We start from the raw sequence: 18,757 nt of genomic DNA, 5'->3' as shown, positions 1-18,757 counted from the left end.
GGAAGATAAGGGAAGTTTTATTTGTATACTAATTAAACCCCTGATGAAATTAAAGGAAAAACATACAGCTCTGTAATTGTGTCTGAGAAAGGTCACTTCAGGTTCAGTTATCAGAAAAGCGCAGCCTTGAGATATTTCACTTAATCCACAATATAGCCCTTATTTTGCCCCCCAGGTCTTAGTATTTACAAAAATAAGAAAATTTCAAAACCTGATAACACATTTATCTTGAATTGTTTTCTGTGGACAATTACAATTGTTAGAAAGTTGAGGCTAAATATGATAAGAAGAATGAAGGTTTTAAAAACCTACTATGTCTGCACATAGTTCTGTGAAGATGCTGAGCTTTCATTTTCAAGTGATTCTGGACCAACTTAGGAGCCAAACTCCAATTTACTGGCATCCAGTAAAATGCCACTTATCTGTTTAGTTCAGATGTTTAGACGCTGAGGTGCTAATTCCAAAATGACTCCCCTTCTTCATCTACAGTCCAGCATAGAGGAGTGAGTTTTACTCAGAATCTTTAGAAGGAATTCCCTTTAGAGATACTTTAGATTTAGGCTTTTCTTCCTCATAAACGGAGCAAAAAAAAACATTTGTTGGAGAGAACAGCAAGTAACTGATAGCACTGAAGAACAAATCTCATTGGATGTCTGTTGGCTGACTTTTTCCACAAATAATTTTAACAAGCTTAGGCTTTGCAGTGAGGAATCTCCCTTAAAACCAGTTACAAAAATAAATCCAAGTTTAACATTGTCATTCATTAAACGCAAAGAAGCACTCTATTCCAAAGATAACAGATGGACAATCATTGTAGATTAACAATGACAGTCACACAGTTTAGATTCATGCAAAGCATGTGTGACACATTTATACTGAGAGAATATTTTCCAAGATCAACTAAAGCTAGATCAAACTGCTTACTAAATTAGATTTAAATTACGCGGACAGAACACGGCGCTACAAGATATGCAAATACACTGCAGCATGTGTATCATGAACTCATTTGTGAAATTAAATATTTTGTCTTCACAATGTAGTTTTACGTGTATAGTTTCCATTTAGATACAAAATATTACTTTTCAGCATCTTGAAAACTGTCCTGCACACACAAACAATAAAATTTCTCAATGAAAAGGAACAGAAAGTTTAGCCAGCATCCATTTCTCTACCAGCTGAAACACACTTCCCATTATCCCTGTTGGCAAATACAGTCTTCAAGATGGTCTCTAAATGCCCCTCAAAACACAGTCTACAGATAACCTAAAGAAGGCTTGCATCTTCAAAAGGACCAAATCCAAAAGGTACAAGAAGTTACGTTAATATTTAATGTCAACTGTATTTTTAGTGTGCATGACTGCAATGCAAACCAAATTACAAACTATACAGCTGAATTTCCACAGGATCTTTTCTAAAAATAATTCTTACTTACCAAGAACAATTCAAAATGAAACTTGTATCAAAATAGGAGATTAAAAATCTCAAGGAAAAAAGTTCTGTGGCCAAAAAAAAAAAACCCACCCACTAAACTTCTTATAGAAACATTAAAAAAAGAACATCTAAGATGTTCATTTGTTCATTTAGACCTATGTCAACAAATGAGATGTACATCAATATATCTGGATTCACTGTGTGTTACACAGTGACTGCAGCAGTGTCTTAAAACAGTTTGAAATGAACTCCATGTGACTGCTCTGCTCCTGAAAAGCAGAGGTAACCTGATGCATCCCCTAAATCACAATATGTTTTCACACATACTCAAAAGGGTATTTGAATGAGCTGTAACTGGTCTGCAGAAAAAGATGTTTTTTAAACCTCTCTGCTACTGGACCCTCATCTGGCAGCAGCAATCTTTTCAGATGCTGGCGTTGTGAGAAAGGACACACCTGATGACTCTTCTTTAAGTACAAGATGCAGCATGGAAGCAGTTAAACAGACCTTACAGATCACGCTGTATCTAACAAGGTGCAAAATGGCTCTTCATGTACTTTGAATGTGCCCTGTCTAATGAGGTCACAGCGACCCAGTGGGTCTACTAAGCAAAACAGTAATGCTAACCAGCAAAAAGATTTTTCAAAATAGTCAACAAAATACTGTTGAATGAACAGATACTTGCAGATGTATTTTCACATTTCTGTCACAGCATCAAATACAGCTGCTGCTGGTGATTGTTTTATGTAAGAAGCCCTCACAATATTGGAGCACAAACTCTGCTAACAGAGAAAGCTTTAGCCAAATCAGTATCATTAAAACAAGCAATGACGTAAAGACAGTGAGTTAAACAATGGTACAGGTAGCTTAAAAAGCAGCTCTGATACACGCTTACTCTACAGGATCTCGAACCTAAGTATTAAGAAATATTTCAATAAAAATTTATCCAAGTCAATGGATTGGAGGGAAGAAATGCATGTTTTCATCTTGCAAGAGAATTTTCTTACATAAGTAGGCACTCACATTGTAAAAGCAAATGGCATTACCTATGTATGTCTAGGCAACAGTCCATTTATTGACTGAAGCATAGCTCTCAGACATCCAAGCAACTTTAGGTACCACAAGCATTTCACCTGCAGTGGTTCAGGCTGGATTACAATGATTCAAAGACTTAAAACAAGGTTTAATATCTGTGTGTTACAATGGAGGCTTATTTCTCAAGAGAAAAATCTATTCTGATCAACAAGAAAGGAATGCATTTTTCAATTGCACTAGCTCAAAATGTTTATCAAACGGTGACTGAAAATGTTTTATCAAGTCACTGAGCTGTGTATGCTTTAAAGTACTGTGAATTAAAAGAGCTTATTAATTTAAACACAGTAGCTATTCCTGAATAATTTCACATAATGACATTTCTTCCAGAAGAGACATCCTATGTTCACATGCTACTCAGCTCTAAAGTTACAAAACAGAACTTTGGAAATTTTTATTATATATTAAGTAATCACAAAATATAAACTGCCCTCACATAGGCTAGATCCTCACAAAGTATTAGCAAACAAAGGCGTTGCTGCTAGGCATACTGCTGCATTTGAAGAGAAACGTTGAGAAAGCTGATGGACACCCAAGATGCACTGAGCTTTCTAAACATACACTAATCCAATCAGAGTTAATTATTAAGTCTTACTTTTAAGCAATGTTTTGGAGAACTTCTAAGTACATAATAAAATTTATGCACTTAATAATCTAGAAATTTTTATCATCTTCTGAGCTAAGTGAATTATGTTTGCATTATACTGGAAAGCTGCAGAGAAGGATTATACCAAATTACTGGAACAATTTTAGGAAAACTCGGGCTATGGCGCTGTGAGGTTTAAGTGTATTAGAAAAACCTTTAAAGTTAAGTGAGAATAAATTTTTGGAATCACAAGTATGGTGGCACAAGTACATAATAAATATACCTCATTCACCCCTCATATGCTACCACAGGACCGATGTGTCTCTTTTCTTCCCAGAAAAGTAAATTATTCTCCCACCACAATATCCAACCCTGTATAGCTGCAGACTAGAGAAGATCCAGCCCTGAAGTAGTAGCTTCTCTGCACTTTGGCAGTGTCATCCCTTTAAATCAGTTACTTAATTCTACGGAAGAGAAATAATCTTATTTTTTTTCCACTGTTACACTTAACAGACCCCTTGTGTTAAAGGGTCTTATAGTTGTTACAGTTCCAAGATTTCAAAAAGATGGTTTATACCTGATACTCTAAAAAAGGACTTTTCATAATTTGCTCATGTAGTGAGGCACCTAACTTTACAAAGAAACTGCTCTCTGCTATAAACAAGCAACTGCAATAGTGCTGCTTAACACTGCTATACTTATGTAATTGTGCACATTAGCACCCAGCATACAAGATGCAAACAGCACTCATCATATGTACATACCTTTAAAATATTTAGTTGGATATCTATGATGACACAACATATTGCACCAGTTTCTAGCATTTCATTACAGGTGAACTGGGCTCAGAACACCTGTCTCTGATCATGTCCTACTGGTCTTAGTGATCTTGCGTTACCACTGACACTTCTAAGCCCAGGAACAAGACTTCTGAGTTCTCAAAAAAGAGCATTCCATTGGATCTCTCAGTTTCTTTGGAATACTTCTAAATCACAGCAGTTGTTTAACATAATTCAGGAAGAAGGAGAAACAACAACAATAAAATCATCAATGCTGCTGAAACATTACCTCCAAATTAAATAACTACAATTTCATTTCCACTGCCTATTTCAAAAGGCATACAATTTTAAGTCAGTGGGAATCTGTACACAGACTAAGAAGTCATCAGGGACAGGCTAAATCACACAGCATTCAGGTTCAGAACAAAATTTCAGAAACTAGTATTATGGTGAACTGGCTATATGTCATCACCCTGGTTCAAAAAACGAGAATTCCAAGAGCCTCATAGTTTCAAGAAATTTTCTAAATACAACTTAAATTTTAGTTCGGACTAAGAAAATACACTATCCATAACCTGAGTATACTGGTAGTTCTTCAAGTGCTGGAGGTCATTCTACAGCAGTTCCTAGGAAGAAGCTGATGCACAATTCCAGCAGACACAAGCATATCAGTGTGAGACATCACATTAAGGAGTTACGGACAATGATGTCAATTTATGCCACCTACGGTCTTCAGCAAGTTTTTAATTTTCTTTAATTAACAAATTGGATTAACCTTATTCTAACATGGTACTAACATGGACTTCGGCAGATTTATCACTTCATACAGTTTACATCCAAACTGCATTCTACTTCAGCAGAGTTCTGACCAAGCCATACATTTGTGTTCAGGTATATATGTGTTTCCACCAACAGCCCCAAATGCTGTCTAGTGTATGCATATTTTATTTAAATATTATGCCAGCCACATCCTGCTGCATTAAGTGTCTACAGCAGGAAACATGCATACATGATTCTCTTTATCCCTTTTACTCTTCAAACCTCAAGAAAATAAGAATGGATTGATAAGCACATAATTTCATAGTAAAAGGTCTATTACTTTATACAGGTCACCCTTATTCCTCCCTTCATTAAAAACTGGAGAGTAGTCTTAGCGGAAAGAACAGATACAGTAAAACAAAAATTAACTAATATAAAAGGCATTTTCTAAATCCTTCTGTTGAAAAAGCATCAAAAATACATTACACCCCAATGTTCAGCAAGGAGATCAAAGTGCTATCAAGGCATATTGATTGTGTGTCTCCCTTCCTTCTGGATATACTTTGTGTCATACCAAGTGCCAACCGAGAGCACAAACCTTAAACAAGGGATACGTTTTCCTGAGCATGGCACACGGAGATCCTGAAGCAGACAAATAAACACTGACAGCAACACATCACTGCAACTGCTAAATTGAATTATTATTCCTATTTTCCACTTCTGGTATGCTTCCTAAGTATAAAATCAAGTGGCGCCATGACTGTACACAACCTGGAAAAGCAGCTGCTTCACTCACTACACTGCGCGCTACAGCACACAACCAACCACGTTAGCAAACTACCATTAACCTTTAGCACTTCTTTCTTAATTCACACACCTGAGAGATTTTCTTGTACAACAGGAAAGTAGTATTGATAAAGAAAAATCTTGGGACTGCTACTTAGAATTGTGAATCTTAAAATAATAATTTTTGATTCACTTAATTACTTACTGCATAGTTCACAGACAAGACGAAAAAAATGAGCCCAACCCAACCAGTAATTAAGCTCAGTTTGCTTTAGCTAGAAAGTTTAAATAAAAAATTTACAAGTCATTCTAACAGAGACAGTAAATAGATTTCGGTAGCAACAGGAACTTCAGTGTCTTCTCATAAATAGTTATTGTAAAAATCAACACAAGAATTTAGACAACATAAAAAAATACCCTGTTTTGAGTTTGTTACCCTGCTCAAAGAGTTTCCATGCTTTTCACGATTAAAGAAAATAGCATAGCTATAGATTTGGGAGCTGAAAGTGGTATACAATTTGAAAAAAAACTTGCCCTTGAAAAATCTACAAATACCCAATGAAAATACAGAATCACAGAGTTACAATGTTGGAAAAGACCTTTAAGATCAAGTCCAATGGTTCCTGTCCTATGCTAAACTATATTCCTAAATACCTCATCTACCCTTTTTTTAAACACATCCAGGGACAGTAAGTCAACCCCCTCCCTGGGCAGCCTGTTCCAGGCCCCGACAACTCTTTCAGTGAAGAATTTTTTCCTAACATCTAATCTGAACCTGCCCTGGCACAGTTTAGTGCCATTTCCCCTTGTTCTGTCTCCTGTCACCTGGCTGAAGAGACCATCACCCACCTCTCTACACCCTCCCTTCAGATAGTTGTAGGTGGTGATAATGTCTCCCCCCAGCCTCCTCTTATCAAGGCTAAAGTTCCAAGTTTACAGGAAAGACAGGTATTGCATCCATCACCACACGCAGCCAAGAAACGGGACCAAAATGTAAAGGAATGCATCTCTTGCTTTAGCCTTATGCCAGTTATAGATACTTACCTAATTATATTCCAATTTCTAAATTATATTCCAGGAGGTATTTGAGAGTTAGTTACTAAAGAGTTTCACAAGAAGCTTTAAAGATCTTTACAGAGTTAGATCTTCACACAAACAGAAAAGGAGATCATGGGAAAACCTGACTAAGGTGAAAAAATGATGGGGCCCTAGAGATATACTAGATAAACAGCAGCCAGACGCAAATCTGCCTATAAAGTACTTGCGTATCAAGAACGTGTACAGCAGAAAGTCCTACACACTGATATCTAAACTACCAGGAAAAATCGGGTTTAGAACATTTATTTAAAAACATCACATGCTGTTTTAAAGATCTATTGATCCTCTCTGTACCTCTCAAGGTAACAAAGTTACTTTGTAGTTGACCCAGTAGCATAACAAAGATCTCTCAGGCACAGGATTTACCAAGAAGCCTTTCTGTATTTTTGAGTGAAAACTAAAACATAGTTGAAGGTCTTGAAATAACAGGGATAAACAGCATGTAAGTGCATATGCTTAATAACCACACAATGTAATTACACAATAATCCCATTTTTCTTCCAAATTACATGTCAATAAATCTTTCTTGGTGCACTATAAATTCCAAGGTCACGGACAGCAGTGTTTATTAGTATAATTACAATGCAGCAATAAAACCATTAAGCTTTTACATTCTGATACAGTTCCATTTATTCTCCCCTCCCCCCCCCCCAAGGGAGGCTAACAGTTCCTAAAATGTGGAAAGTTACTTTTAAAGGAATATAAAAAAAGCCCTGGCTCATGCAAATTATTTCGTAAAAGTTCTCCTTTTTCTTTATTTAATCTCCAACAGAATGTCACATTAGATTTTTTTTTTAATAGCACAATGCAGTGAACAGACTCCAGATAAAAAGCATTCTCTGAAATGGGCAAGGCTACTACAATGTAAAGATACAACTCAAGCATTCTGGATTTCACTGTGTGCCAGTCACTGCTGTATTACACCAGAAGACCCAAGGTCTTAGCCACCTGCTGAGAAATAACTTGTAGTCTGAACTACTGACTCTTGTTTCCACATATGCTTCATTATTCCTGGGCGCAATTCTACCTGTCTTGGTTACTTGCCTTCCTCTGCAAACCACCAGAAAGGAACTTAAAGCCATTTCCTAAGAAAATGACTGTTGACATCAGAGTACTGAATCAGACTAGCATGAACAAACTTACTCTGAAATCTTCTGTGGAAGGGAAGAACTATTCTTACTTGGAAATTAAAGTCTGGTCATAATTAGCTTTCAAAGATTAACTCAAGTGATGTTATGTAATCATGTCTTATTCCAGGGTTCTCTCTCAGTGCCCAAATTGTTGTAATGGTAACAACATCTTCCTCGGTTACCTTTAACTCTTTGACACAGATTTTTCTAAAATAGGGGTGTATTTTCTTGTTACACACATGTTTACACTGGATTAGATTGAGCATGTATTAAATGTAATAAACAGGCAATTCCTTTCCTCTTCTCTCAGTGTTAAGTAGAAGCAATTATGGAGATTATTTTATTATTTTCTTACTATACAAAGATAGTGAAGAATATGCCTGAAAAAAAAACCAGCCTGAGTAATATTCTTATTACTGACCAATATTTTGTAGTAGGAGAATAAAAAATAAAAACCCAAAACCAAAACTAAATGTTCACCTGCTATGAATAAGTGTTCAAGTTCTACTGTAAAATCTTGAATACTACTCAAAATAAAATGAACTACTACTGACATTCAACTTGCAAAACAGGACAGAAGAGCAACTGCAGCGAAATGAAACACTAACAACCATAATGTCATATCCTTTCCAAATAAGTGCTTCTAACTAAATTATGTTTGAGATTCAACCTGCAAAATTTTTAGTTGTTCTATTGAACTTCATGTTAACAGAAACACGTAACTAGTTCATAACCACAGATTTTAACTTTATTCATTCTCCAATTCTACTCATTACTTCCATATTTTCCAGAAAGCCTCAGAAAAGTTAGGTCAGGCTTTCAACAACATGATTGCTAGTTGCTTGCTTGCTTCATTGATGACTGTGGAGCAAATACAATACTTTTCTAAAGGCCATGTACCGACCTTGGTCCCTCTAGACTACTCATGCTGATACTGATGAATGTTCTAGGCACAGAACAAAGGAACTACACAGTCCTAACAACCTGGCTGGAAATAAGTTAGTTCAGTGAGGAAACACAGGGATCAATATTCCTAATGAGGTGCTCTCTAAAATGGAAAAAGAACAGGGCAACCCTTGGACCCTGAATCTTAGATACTAACCAGAGAAGCAAAGCAAGGAGAGCTATGCACAACATAAAAAACCTGCTTTCAAAGTGCTGAACAGAATAGGGCACAATTATTTATTTCCAAGAGAAGATTTAATGCACATGGTTTGTGATCTGAAAAAATATAATAAAGTAGTCAGTAAGACAATAGAACAAACGAAAAACCACAGAAGAGAGAAATTTAAGATGAAGTTTAGACATCAGAACTGCATACTGAGCAAAAGAATGCAGTTACCTTCGCTCTCCTTCAGTGAAGAGAAGGTCTGAGGTCCAGTCCACAACAGGATGCTCTCTAAGTGTCACTCCTGTTACGTAAAGATTGCTAGAAGGAAGCTCGGCAAAGTCTATCCCTTCACATACACTTAAATCCTACGTACAATGCATTGTACAATCTTTAAACAAGAAAGCACAAAGGACCAGCTCCAGGGCAAGTCTCTAGTTGACCTAACTCCTTGAAGACTGTCTAGGAAGATACCGGCAGTGGAAGTTACGTAGCAGAGAAGGAGAATAAGCAGGCCTACTTATTTTACAAACACCGTTAACACAAACTGGAACACTTGATGAAACTGTTTAACCTGTAATTTACTGCAGTAACAAAACACATGACCTCTTTTAACTAAGAATGGGGAAGATGGCAATGCTAATCCATTCTTACCTACTTTATAAATGATTTAGATGTTCAGAATATAAAGAGTATGGAACCTAAAAACCCCAACCATTTAATTAATGAATTATGTATTTTAGTTTCTAATCTATTCAGAGGAGAGCTTGCTTCTCTTTAACATGCTAAACTTGATTAATACAGATTCTCCATTAAGTTAGATGCTAATGGTAACCAGCCATACTGCTGTACTTAAAGAACAACCTTTAATTTAACCGGGCAATGAACAGAAATGCCATTTCCTGACAAAGTGACAAGTTTTGGGGAATCAAATGTATCCCCCAGTGCACCCAAATCCTAAGTCTTTCCAACTTACAATTTGAGAAAGTTTAGAAAAAGATATATCAAAAACCTATTTCTGTTCTTACAGTGTCTGTAATCTTTGTTGCCCTGTTTAAGAAGCATGAAAACCACATGGTCTTCCTCATGTAAATGAATCCTTTTAACCTTTCTATATGTATAGCATATGACATCATTTGCAGAAATAGTCAACTAAACCGACTTGCAAAGTGCATGTGTAAAGGTATTAATAAAAGAAGCTGTGTAAGTAATTGAAATTATTTTTTCAGAGAAAATACGTGGCTACAATTGTATGAAGGCAACAAAAAGCAGCAAATTGTGTACCACCTTCATCTGAAATCCACACCAAGAACAAAGAGGCTGCTCTGGGGAAACACCCACTTCTAACAAACCTACAAAACCCAATCTCCATCAGAATATAATTAATTCTAATATACCTGTTTAGCAAAGGATATTACACTTTCTGAACACAGAATATGCATGTGATGATTGAAATTAAATCACTTCAAACCTTCCCATCAGAAAACATTTTCTGTGAGCGTTGGAGCACTTGGATGACATTCTCTTCTTGCTTATGCTGCCATAAATCAATGGCAGCATCACTAAACTCAGCAGAGTACATAAACCCAAAATTTAGGGTAACTTCTTCTATAACATGTCTTGAAGACTATTTTGAGGCAGATCAATAGCAAGTTACATGATTTAACATATATTGCACTTGAAATGCACACAGTTATTCATTAGCAATTTATATGACATGGTCTATAAATTTAACTCTAAGGAGATACTGTTTTTATTACAGGTACCACTATACTTTAAAGGAAGAAAGTTTTCTTCCTGTCAACAGGAAGAAAAAATATATTACTAGAATTAAGACATGCTTGTATAAGAAGTAAAAATTATGTCTGTTACAGACGTCTGTTCATACATGTTTGTGAAAAAAGTTCTTTTTCAAAGACAGAGGAATGAGAGCTACCGGTTTACCTCATCTAATAAAAAAACCCGTGGTGTAAAATAGTTGCTGAGTTCTAACTGACCTTGAATGTAATTGGCTACCTTGGATGTCTCTATGGTATATGCCATTAAGAAGATAAAAATATACAGGATTAAAATCTGAACCGATAAAGCTAAGAAATTAAGTATTACTCCTTTAATAAGCCTACTTTATGAAAGTACGTGAATAGCAAAATATCTCCTTACTGACTGCTGTTGAAGAGTGAATAAATTTAAACATAAGTTATCAAAAGTAAATGTATCTAATATTTCATTTTCCCATTCTTACCTGTTTTAAAACTATGAATGAAGGATTCAAAGGAAGGTTTTTTTACTCCATGACACACTACTCTATCCAGTTATGTGCCACTGGATCTCCAACTTTTCACGTATACTTAATCTAGACTGATAAATTATTTTGTATCTTAAGATAAAGATTGAGGTATATTTTTTCTATTGTATTTTTTCAGTGCACATTTTTAAAAGCTCATGCAACACTAAGAACACTCTTTTATAAGGTCAGGGATGACTATTATAGGGATTACACTGTTCCATTGTACTGCAAAACAAGAGCTAAAATTAAAAAAAAAAAATTCAAGTCACAAAACCCTGGTTAAAGTGCCAGGGCAAAGGCAGAGACCATTTCTGCCTATCATGAACAAAGCCATGAATAGAGTGGATTGTGGTAAACTGTGGGAGGGAAAAAATACTTAAGAAAGATGTATACTTAAATTTTTAAAACCCAAACATGTAGAGTTCAAAATAGTCCTTTTACCCCATGGTATAAAAGGAGTTTGTGTTAGACTGCTACTTGAATTTAGGAAGTATTTAGTGCCAGTTTGGAACTCTATATACACACAGTGAAGGTGAGATGATGATTTAAGAAGTATACATTACAAAATCATGTGTGCATGATTTAAAAAAAATAATCAAGAAACACTAGATCATGAATGTGTGTTGCCATACTACCACAACTGATCTTGTTTCCTTCCTTGATACAGCCACAGATACAGGCCATTACAACCACAATGCCATCCTGTACTACTGTAGTATATTATGAAGGAATTAGGGAACATCAACCAATCTTCTGGTACTTGTTTAGAAGTTTAGGTATAGTACACAGCAACAAGTCTACAGATCAAATTTGGTTCAAAACTCATCCATGGACAGGGCTACAATTCTGTGATTCTGTGACTAAGAATTATGGAGCAATACATTTAGAAAATCAAATCAGTGTAACTGGATGTTTGAGCTCTTTTTTGTCTTAGCCTCCATCCTATCACAAGAGCTGTATTATTATTGTTGTATTGTACCTTTACAGCTTTCACCTACAATCAAGAATTTTACACCAAATCAAGTTGTTCCAGAAGGAAACAACTGCTAGGAGATTGTGGAATAAGGATGTATTTTAGTATCACAGTTGTCTCAAAAAATTGTTTCTAGCTTTTAATTAATAAAAAACCATAAGTTGTAATTCAGTATCAAATAATCCATCTAATACATTTGTTTAAAACTCCATCCTACATTTTAAAGGCCTACATTTGACTTTATTTCATTTCCTCTAAACAAAAGTAAAGGTACATTTTACATAAAGTAAAACATGGTGAAATACTATGCATTAACATATAAAGAGTAGTCCCTAACGAAGTTTTCAAATAATATCTTCTATTCCTTCCCTTCTTTATAATCCTAATATCCATTTAAAAAATCTTAAATCAAGTTATTTCCTAAAGAAATCAAATGGAAGTATAATCCCTCGAGAGGGATCTGAACAGGCTGGACCGATGGGCTGAGACCAGCGGGATGAAGTTTAACAAGGCCAAGTGTAGAGTGCTGCACATGGGACATAACAACCCCATGCAGTGCTACAGGCTGGGGGGAGACTGGCTGGAGAGCTGTCAGGCAGAGAAGGACCTGGGGGTGTTGGTTGACTGCAGGCTGAATATGAGCCAGCAGTGTGCCCAGGCAGCCAAGAAGGCCAATGGCATCTTGGCTTGTATCAAAAACAGTGTGGCCAGTAGGTCTAGGGAAGTAATTGTGCCCCTGTACTCGGCATCAGTGAGGCCACACCTCAAGTACCGTGTGCAGTTCTGGGCTCCTCACCAAAAGAAGGACACTGAGGTCCTTGAACATGTCCAGAGAAGGGCAACCAGGCTGGTGAAGGGGCTGGAGGGCAAATCCTATGAGGAGCAGGTGAGAGAGCTGAGAATGTTTAGCCTGGAGAAGAGGAGGCTGAGGGGAGACATTATCACCACCTACAACTATCTGAAGGGAGGGTGTAGAGAGGGGGGTGATGGTCTCTTCAGCCAGGTGACAGGTGGTAGGACAAGGGGAAATGGCACAAAGATGTGCCAGGGCAGGTTCAGATTAGATGTTAGGAAAAAATTCTTCACTGAAAGAGTTGTCGGGGACTGGAACAGGCTGCCCAGGAAGGGGGTTGAGTCACCATCCCTGGATGTGTTTAAAAACAGGTAGATGAGGTACTTTGGGACATAGTTTAGCATAGGACAGGAATGGTTGGACTTGATGATCTTAAAGGTCTTTTCCAACCTTGTAATTCTGTGACTTTATATATACTTCAGTTACTCCTGAAACAAAAAGCCATAGTATTAACACACACCCTGGCATAAACATTAGACAAGATTATTCTTGTATTGAAATGACACACCAAAATTTAGGGCACTGAGGGGGAGTAAAAAAAAAAGAACCTGTAAAAAACCCAACAGGTAAATTGCAAATGACATTATCTTTCCTCCTTAGTGAGGTAAGGCATTTTAAGTAAATAACATTGCTAGTGGAAACTCTCCTTAATAGGTTTAACAAAATCCTTCTGTTTCCTCCACTGCAAATCACTTCAAACTTCAACTCTGCTACAAGTCATCCTCCTTGACATCCATTTTCACTGTAAAATTTTCAAAATTGGTTTCTGACATTTCTACTCATTTTGTAGCTTGCATCTTTTTGGTTCTTCTGCTTCTTGACATTTCGTATCACTTCCTCCCTAAATCTTCCTCAGAATCACAAGTGCTTCTATTTTTCAAAATACCAGTGAAGCAGTCTCTTTCTCAACTATCAATTCACAGAAGAAACTGGAAGTTGGAAAGAGAGTAGAACTGAAGAGCAGACGCAGGTAGCAAAGCTTGCTTTAAATAAAAAATAAACAAAAGCAATGGAGCTCAGGTCACTGCACGTTACTAGCCTGCCATCACAAGATCTCTTCCCATGTTGGGAATCTACCTGGCCTCAGACCTCCTGCTCTCTCTCTGCTCCTTGCTTTTCTATCAGAGACTCTGGTAACATTTTTTCCCTTATCACTCATCACATCGGGGGAAAATTCTAACTCCTGATGAAAAAGGATTTCTCTCTACTCTCACCTAGCATATTCCAAGACAAAACATGCACTCTCTATCCTACGATTATAGTCAAGAAACAGCTAATACAGGTTTTAAAATATTCTTAAGATTTCCACTGAAAGCCAAAATATTCTAGTACTTTCTTCCTTAATTATTCCTATAGCCTGCAAACCCCTCACAACAGCTAGAACTGTTGACTCTGGTGTGTCATGTAAAATCAAGACAGCTCAACATATTACAGACATTGGTGTATGCCACCCAGTCCCAAAGTGAGAACAGGAAAGTTATACCTTGAAATTTCATCTTGAACATGTTTTCTGAGTGCCCTAAAATTCCAGCTGACTGACTAGCATGGGTGCATTTACTCCTAAAATTTTATTTACACAGAATGGCAAGATTTAGCTTATTCAACAAAAGGTAAATTTCTGATGCATGTATTAGAAGGATAATCATCTTACCTTTACAGTTTCACTTAAGACTTGGTTTTTATCTGCTTCTTCACTGGAGTGCAACTCTAGTTTATTATTTAACTCCTGCAGCTGTTGCGCCTGTTCACTCAAAAGCACTTGTGCCTGATGCTCCCGATGTAATGCATTATTTAATTCTTCACGTGTACTTTCAAACCTCTCATGGGTGATCAGTTTCTGATAAAGGAAATAAATTGTGTTTGATTGTGTAACTGAGTTCACTTGTTTACATGCCTCACTTTCAGAATTCCACTCGCAAACATATCAAATTCTGAAACAAAAGCATACTAGAAGATAAATATTTAGGGTTTTTAACATGAAGACAGATTACCAAACAATAAAATGGCAGAAAACTTTATTCTGGAAAATAAACTTTAAACAGGGTTTTGGTTTTGGGGTTGGGTTTTGTTGGTTGGTTTTTTTGTTTGTTTTGTTTTCAAAAAAAGTATTCAGAGTACTGTAAACAGTATTCATTCATTATTCTATTCAAATTAGCACCCCAGGTTGTAAAGAATCAATATTTAGGTGGAAATCTGCAGATGAATGTCCCAAATTTCTTATGTGCATGTCTTCTTAACCCTTCTACATGTCCTCCTGAACTTTTTCTCCTCTCCACAAAACTCTCATTACAAAATCACAGACTGGTTTAGGCTGGCAAGGACCTCAAAGACCATGTAGTTCCAACCCTCCACCAGACCAGCTTGCTCAGAGCCCTATCCAAAGAAGAAACTAATTCTTCAAGGAAAGTCTTCATCTGTGTTTGAGTGACAATCTAAAATGGGAGTTTCATCTAACTGTCCCAGAATTTTAAGAGAATAAAAGCCAGTAAGAGCAAAACTGAAGATGATTAGATGTGACCTTGTCCATTTGAGTAAAAAAGTCTATTTTGCCAGCTAGGAATGGCTTCTTATTCTGGGACACAACTGTTTCAGTTAGACTGTGCATCTGTAAGGCATGCATAAGAATCCTCATCCATTTACTTTCTGAGATAGCTTACATGTGAGCTCACCTCTGAATGCAACCTACAGAAAATACGCATAAGAGGAAACACGCCCAGTGAACTTCCAGCATTCTAAAGCAAGGCCAGTTTCTTCCCCTCCAGTAAGGACTGAAGGCACAGGGAACAAACTGACAACCCAGAAAATGGCAACAATCCCTCAAACATGATGTCCATTATTTGTTGTGCTGTGACTTCAAATGATTAAGAAACCTCTCTGTTGTGTCTTCTCATTCCTGCCACAGAGTGCTACTGACAGGTTAGCAAATCCATAATATTTAAATAAATTGATCAATGACACCAAGGGTCAGAGGAATTTGGTGCATATGTGCTACTGACCATGAAGAAGAGGGCTTTCTTTTTCTCTTGACATAAACGTTCTCCATCAAGGAAACAGTCACACTAGTATCTGCACTGGTTAGCTTAGGATGTAACCCACACTCAAAGATACAATAAAATGTCTATGATAACATTCAGCAATATCCATGCAGAATTTAAAATACTACAGTTACGGTTTATGAACTTCTCATGAACGTACTTATTGGATACCCTCAATCCAGCTGTCTTTACTCTGCTGAAATTAAATCTTTAAAACGTGTTAGGGTATATAAACCACACCTCACATCAACATTTCCAATATAAGGAAGAAAACCTGTGTTGTTGAACACCAAACATGTAATTTACGCAGAATATCTGATTCTACAAATCAGAGAGAAAATCTTGTAGAAAAGAGATTACTTCTAAATACATCTGACATAGTTCAGTAGCATTTACAAGGCAAATTTGCTGGGAAATTCTATTAACATTAGAATGATTTTATATTTGTTTTTCAGAGGAATACAAATTTTAAAAATTGTAAAAAGGATCTCTTGTAAGCAGTCTGCTCTAAATCAAATATACTTACAGATTGCTTAAAAATATTTAATTGCTCTTGTAGGCTCTGGGCTTTGTCAGCTTCTCTCTTCATTTCACTGAAATTCCGTTTGAATTCTGCAAGTTTTAGGCGCAATGAGCGGCGTTCCACCTCTGCTGTATGAAGTCTTTGTGTAAATTCAAATATTTGCTTCTGCAAGGATGCTATACTGTTCTGTTAGTAATCAGAAACAAATGAATGTGCTATAAAATGTGCTATTTTGGCAATAAAATCAATCACATTTAATACCCAAGCTGTCATTTTGTCCTTTGTATCTAAAAGACACATGAATGCAAAAATGCAAACCTGTTTTATGTACTGTTGAGGGTTACTGAAAATTTGACAGAAAAGCATCTTTTTTCATGTAAGACCCAAAATAAAAGGCAGATTACAAGCGAAAGAATTCATGCTTTCATTTTGGTTAATGGGAAGAAGGTTACCTCTACTGAAAGACAGAGCAGTGTGCAGAAGAAAAAAAGAAAAAAAAACAAAAACAAAAACAACCCCAAAAGCACCCAACCTTAGCATTTAGTTAAAGCCAAAAACCAGTTTGTTTTAAAGCACATACAATTCTGATAGAACCATCTATCTGTCTTCCTTGGATACATCAAATCTCAAATTCTTTGACAATAAAAGGTGTATTCATGCCTTAAGGCTTACAGGTGTTGCAAATCAAATTTTGATTCTCTACATAGTTAAGCACAATCTAACAGATGTACAAAAAAATCTGAGACAAAACTAATGGTACTATTAAGACAACTTCACCATAACACTTATGCTGTGAAACTATTGTTTACATGAAGCAGCAGTAGAAATATGCCTACCATAATGGGTATTCTGTCACACAATCCAGCTTCCAGGGCCTGGGTATTAATTTTATGAAGTCCATGAGCCAGCCTCTGTACCAAGGAGTCTTTCTCCAGACACATAATGCTCCTGCTGTTGTCTAGTGGAACAGTCTCCATTATTACATTCAGCTTGTCCATAAGTTTTGAAAAGGAGTTCCTGGCTGCACTTAAAAGCAGGTGTTCAGAAAGCCAGGGCTTTGGATCTTTAAGATTAACAACAGAAAAGAAAAATCAAGTAGGGTATTAGTTTTGTGGCTTTTTCCAGTCGAAATAAAATCAACAACAAATAGCACCTTTTATATACTCAGCAGGAAACTTCCACTAACAAGTATAAAGTTGAGTTCACAGAACTATCTCAGAGAAACTTTGGGACAAATTCTGTATTTAGCAATAAGCACTCCCCTCCTATGAGTCTCTGTATGCAACGGTGGAATAGGATTCTAAAGAATAGGGTTGGTTTGTCAAAGAATAACTTCCTTGTTGTTTGTATGCTCTCTTCTGATACTGTACTTCCTTGAGTCTTGGATGTTCTAATTTTGTAATTCAGAAAACATGTAGCACATATGCAAGGAAATGCAAGCCAGGTCAAGTATGTCAGATGTGACAGCACATGGCAAACCACCTTATCGCAATATTTACAATGCAAATTTCTGAGGGTTTCTTGACTCCTCTTCCCTCCCCTCTATAGATGTCTAAATCATTTGCTATTCAAAATTAGTGAGGCTTGGTACCTTAATGCCATACTATTTATATTCTGAGACAAGAGAATATAATTTACCTTATTCCAAGGCAATTAAAATTTTACAGCTACAATTACTTATTTCCCCACAGGATTTTGGTAATCATCCTTCTCATATAATGGACTTAAGGCCCCAGCACACCCAACATGTCCTGCTTACTGCTAGATTCGTCAGGTCTGTAATTAATAATTGTGTTTAATGTTGATAAATAAAATTGTCAGTGCTCCTTCCACTAATTGGTATTCCAGATAACAGTTAATAGGTTTATTTATGCCTTAATAAAAGTCTTGTAATTTAGTTTTCCCTCTGCTAGGCAGGTCTTAATCTGTCATTACTTGTCTTATGATACTTATCAGTGTAAGATGACAAGCATGGAAGAGCTTATTTACATTCAGTAGTACAGCAGATATCCTGTTGCTGCAGTGAATTAAAATATTTACTTCAGAGTACAAACAGAAAAAAACCCATAGCTTTTTAAAGTTAATTTTTTTCTTTTAACGTTTTGTGAGGATAAAGCCAAAGGTTCACAGGAAACAGAACGTCCTTATTGATATTTTTAGATTATGATTCTTATCATACAGAACTTATCATTTAGACATACGAAATTTATCTGTAAGTTTAAAAAAAGCACATGATAAAGTCAAATATTCTTTTTTCAGAGCCATTCTCCTGCTTTGTTTCAAAATACCACCATTCCAAAGATTCCGGTACTTAAGT

General features: G+C 36.4%; 1 protein-coding gene across 1 annotated transcript in view; it reads right to left on the bottom strand.

Annotated features, from left to right (window-relative positions):
- CCDC171 (coiled-coil domain containing 171) overlaps positions 1 to 18,757 on the bottom strand; it is a 152,056-nt gene that overhangs the window by 62,662 nt on the left and 70,637 nt on the right. Inside the window, exons 17-19 of the mRNA XM_084278309.1 lie at positions 17,277 to 17,503; positions 16,444 to 16,626; positions 14,534 to 14,719 (exon numbers count right to left, since the gene is read on the bottom strand). Coding sequence (XP_084134435.1) covers positions 14,534 to 14,719; positions 16,444 to 16,626; positions 17,277 to 17,503 — 596 coding nt within the window. The remainder of the gene's footprint in view (positions 1 to 14,533; positions 14,720 to 16,443; positions 16,627 to 17,276; positions 17,504 to 18,757) is intronic.

Source organism: Gallinula chloropus, assembly GCF_964237585.1.
Source record: "Gallinula chloropus genome assembly, chromosome: Z".
Classification (NCBI taxonomy): domain Eukaryota; kingdom Metazoa; phylum Chordata; class Aves; order Gruiformes; family Rallidae; genus Gallinula; species Gallinula chloropus.
This window is presented reverse-complemented; position numbering and strand designations above follow the sequence as displayed.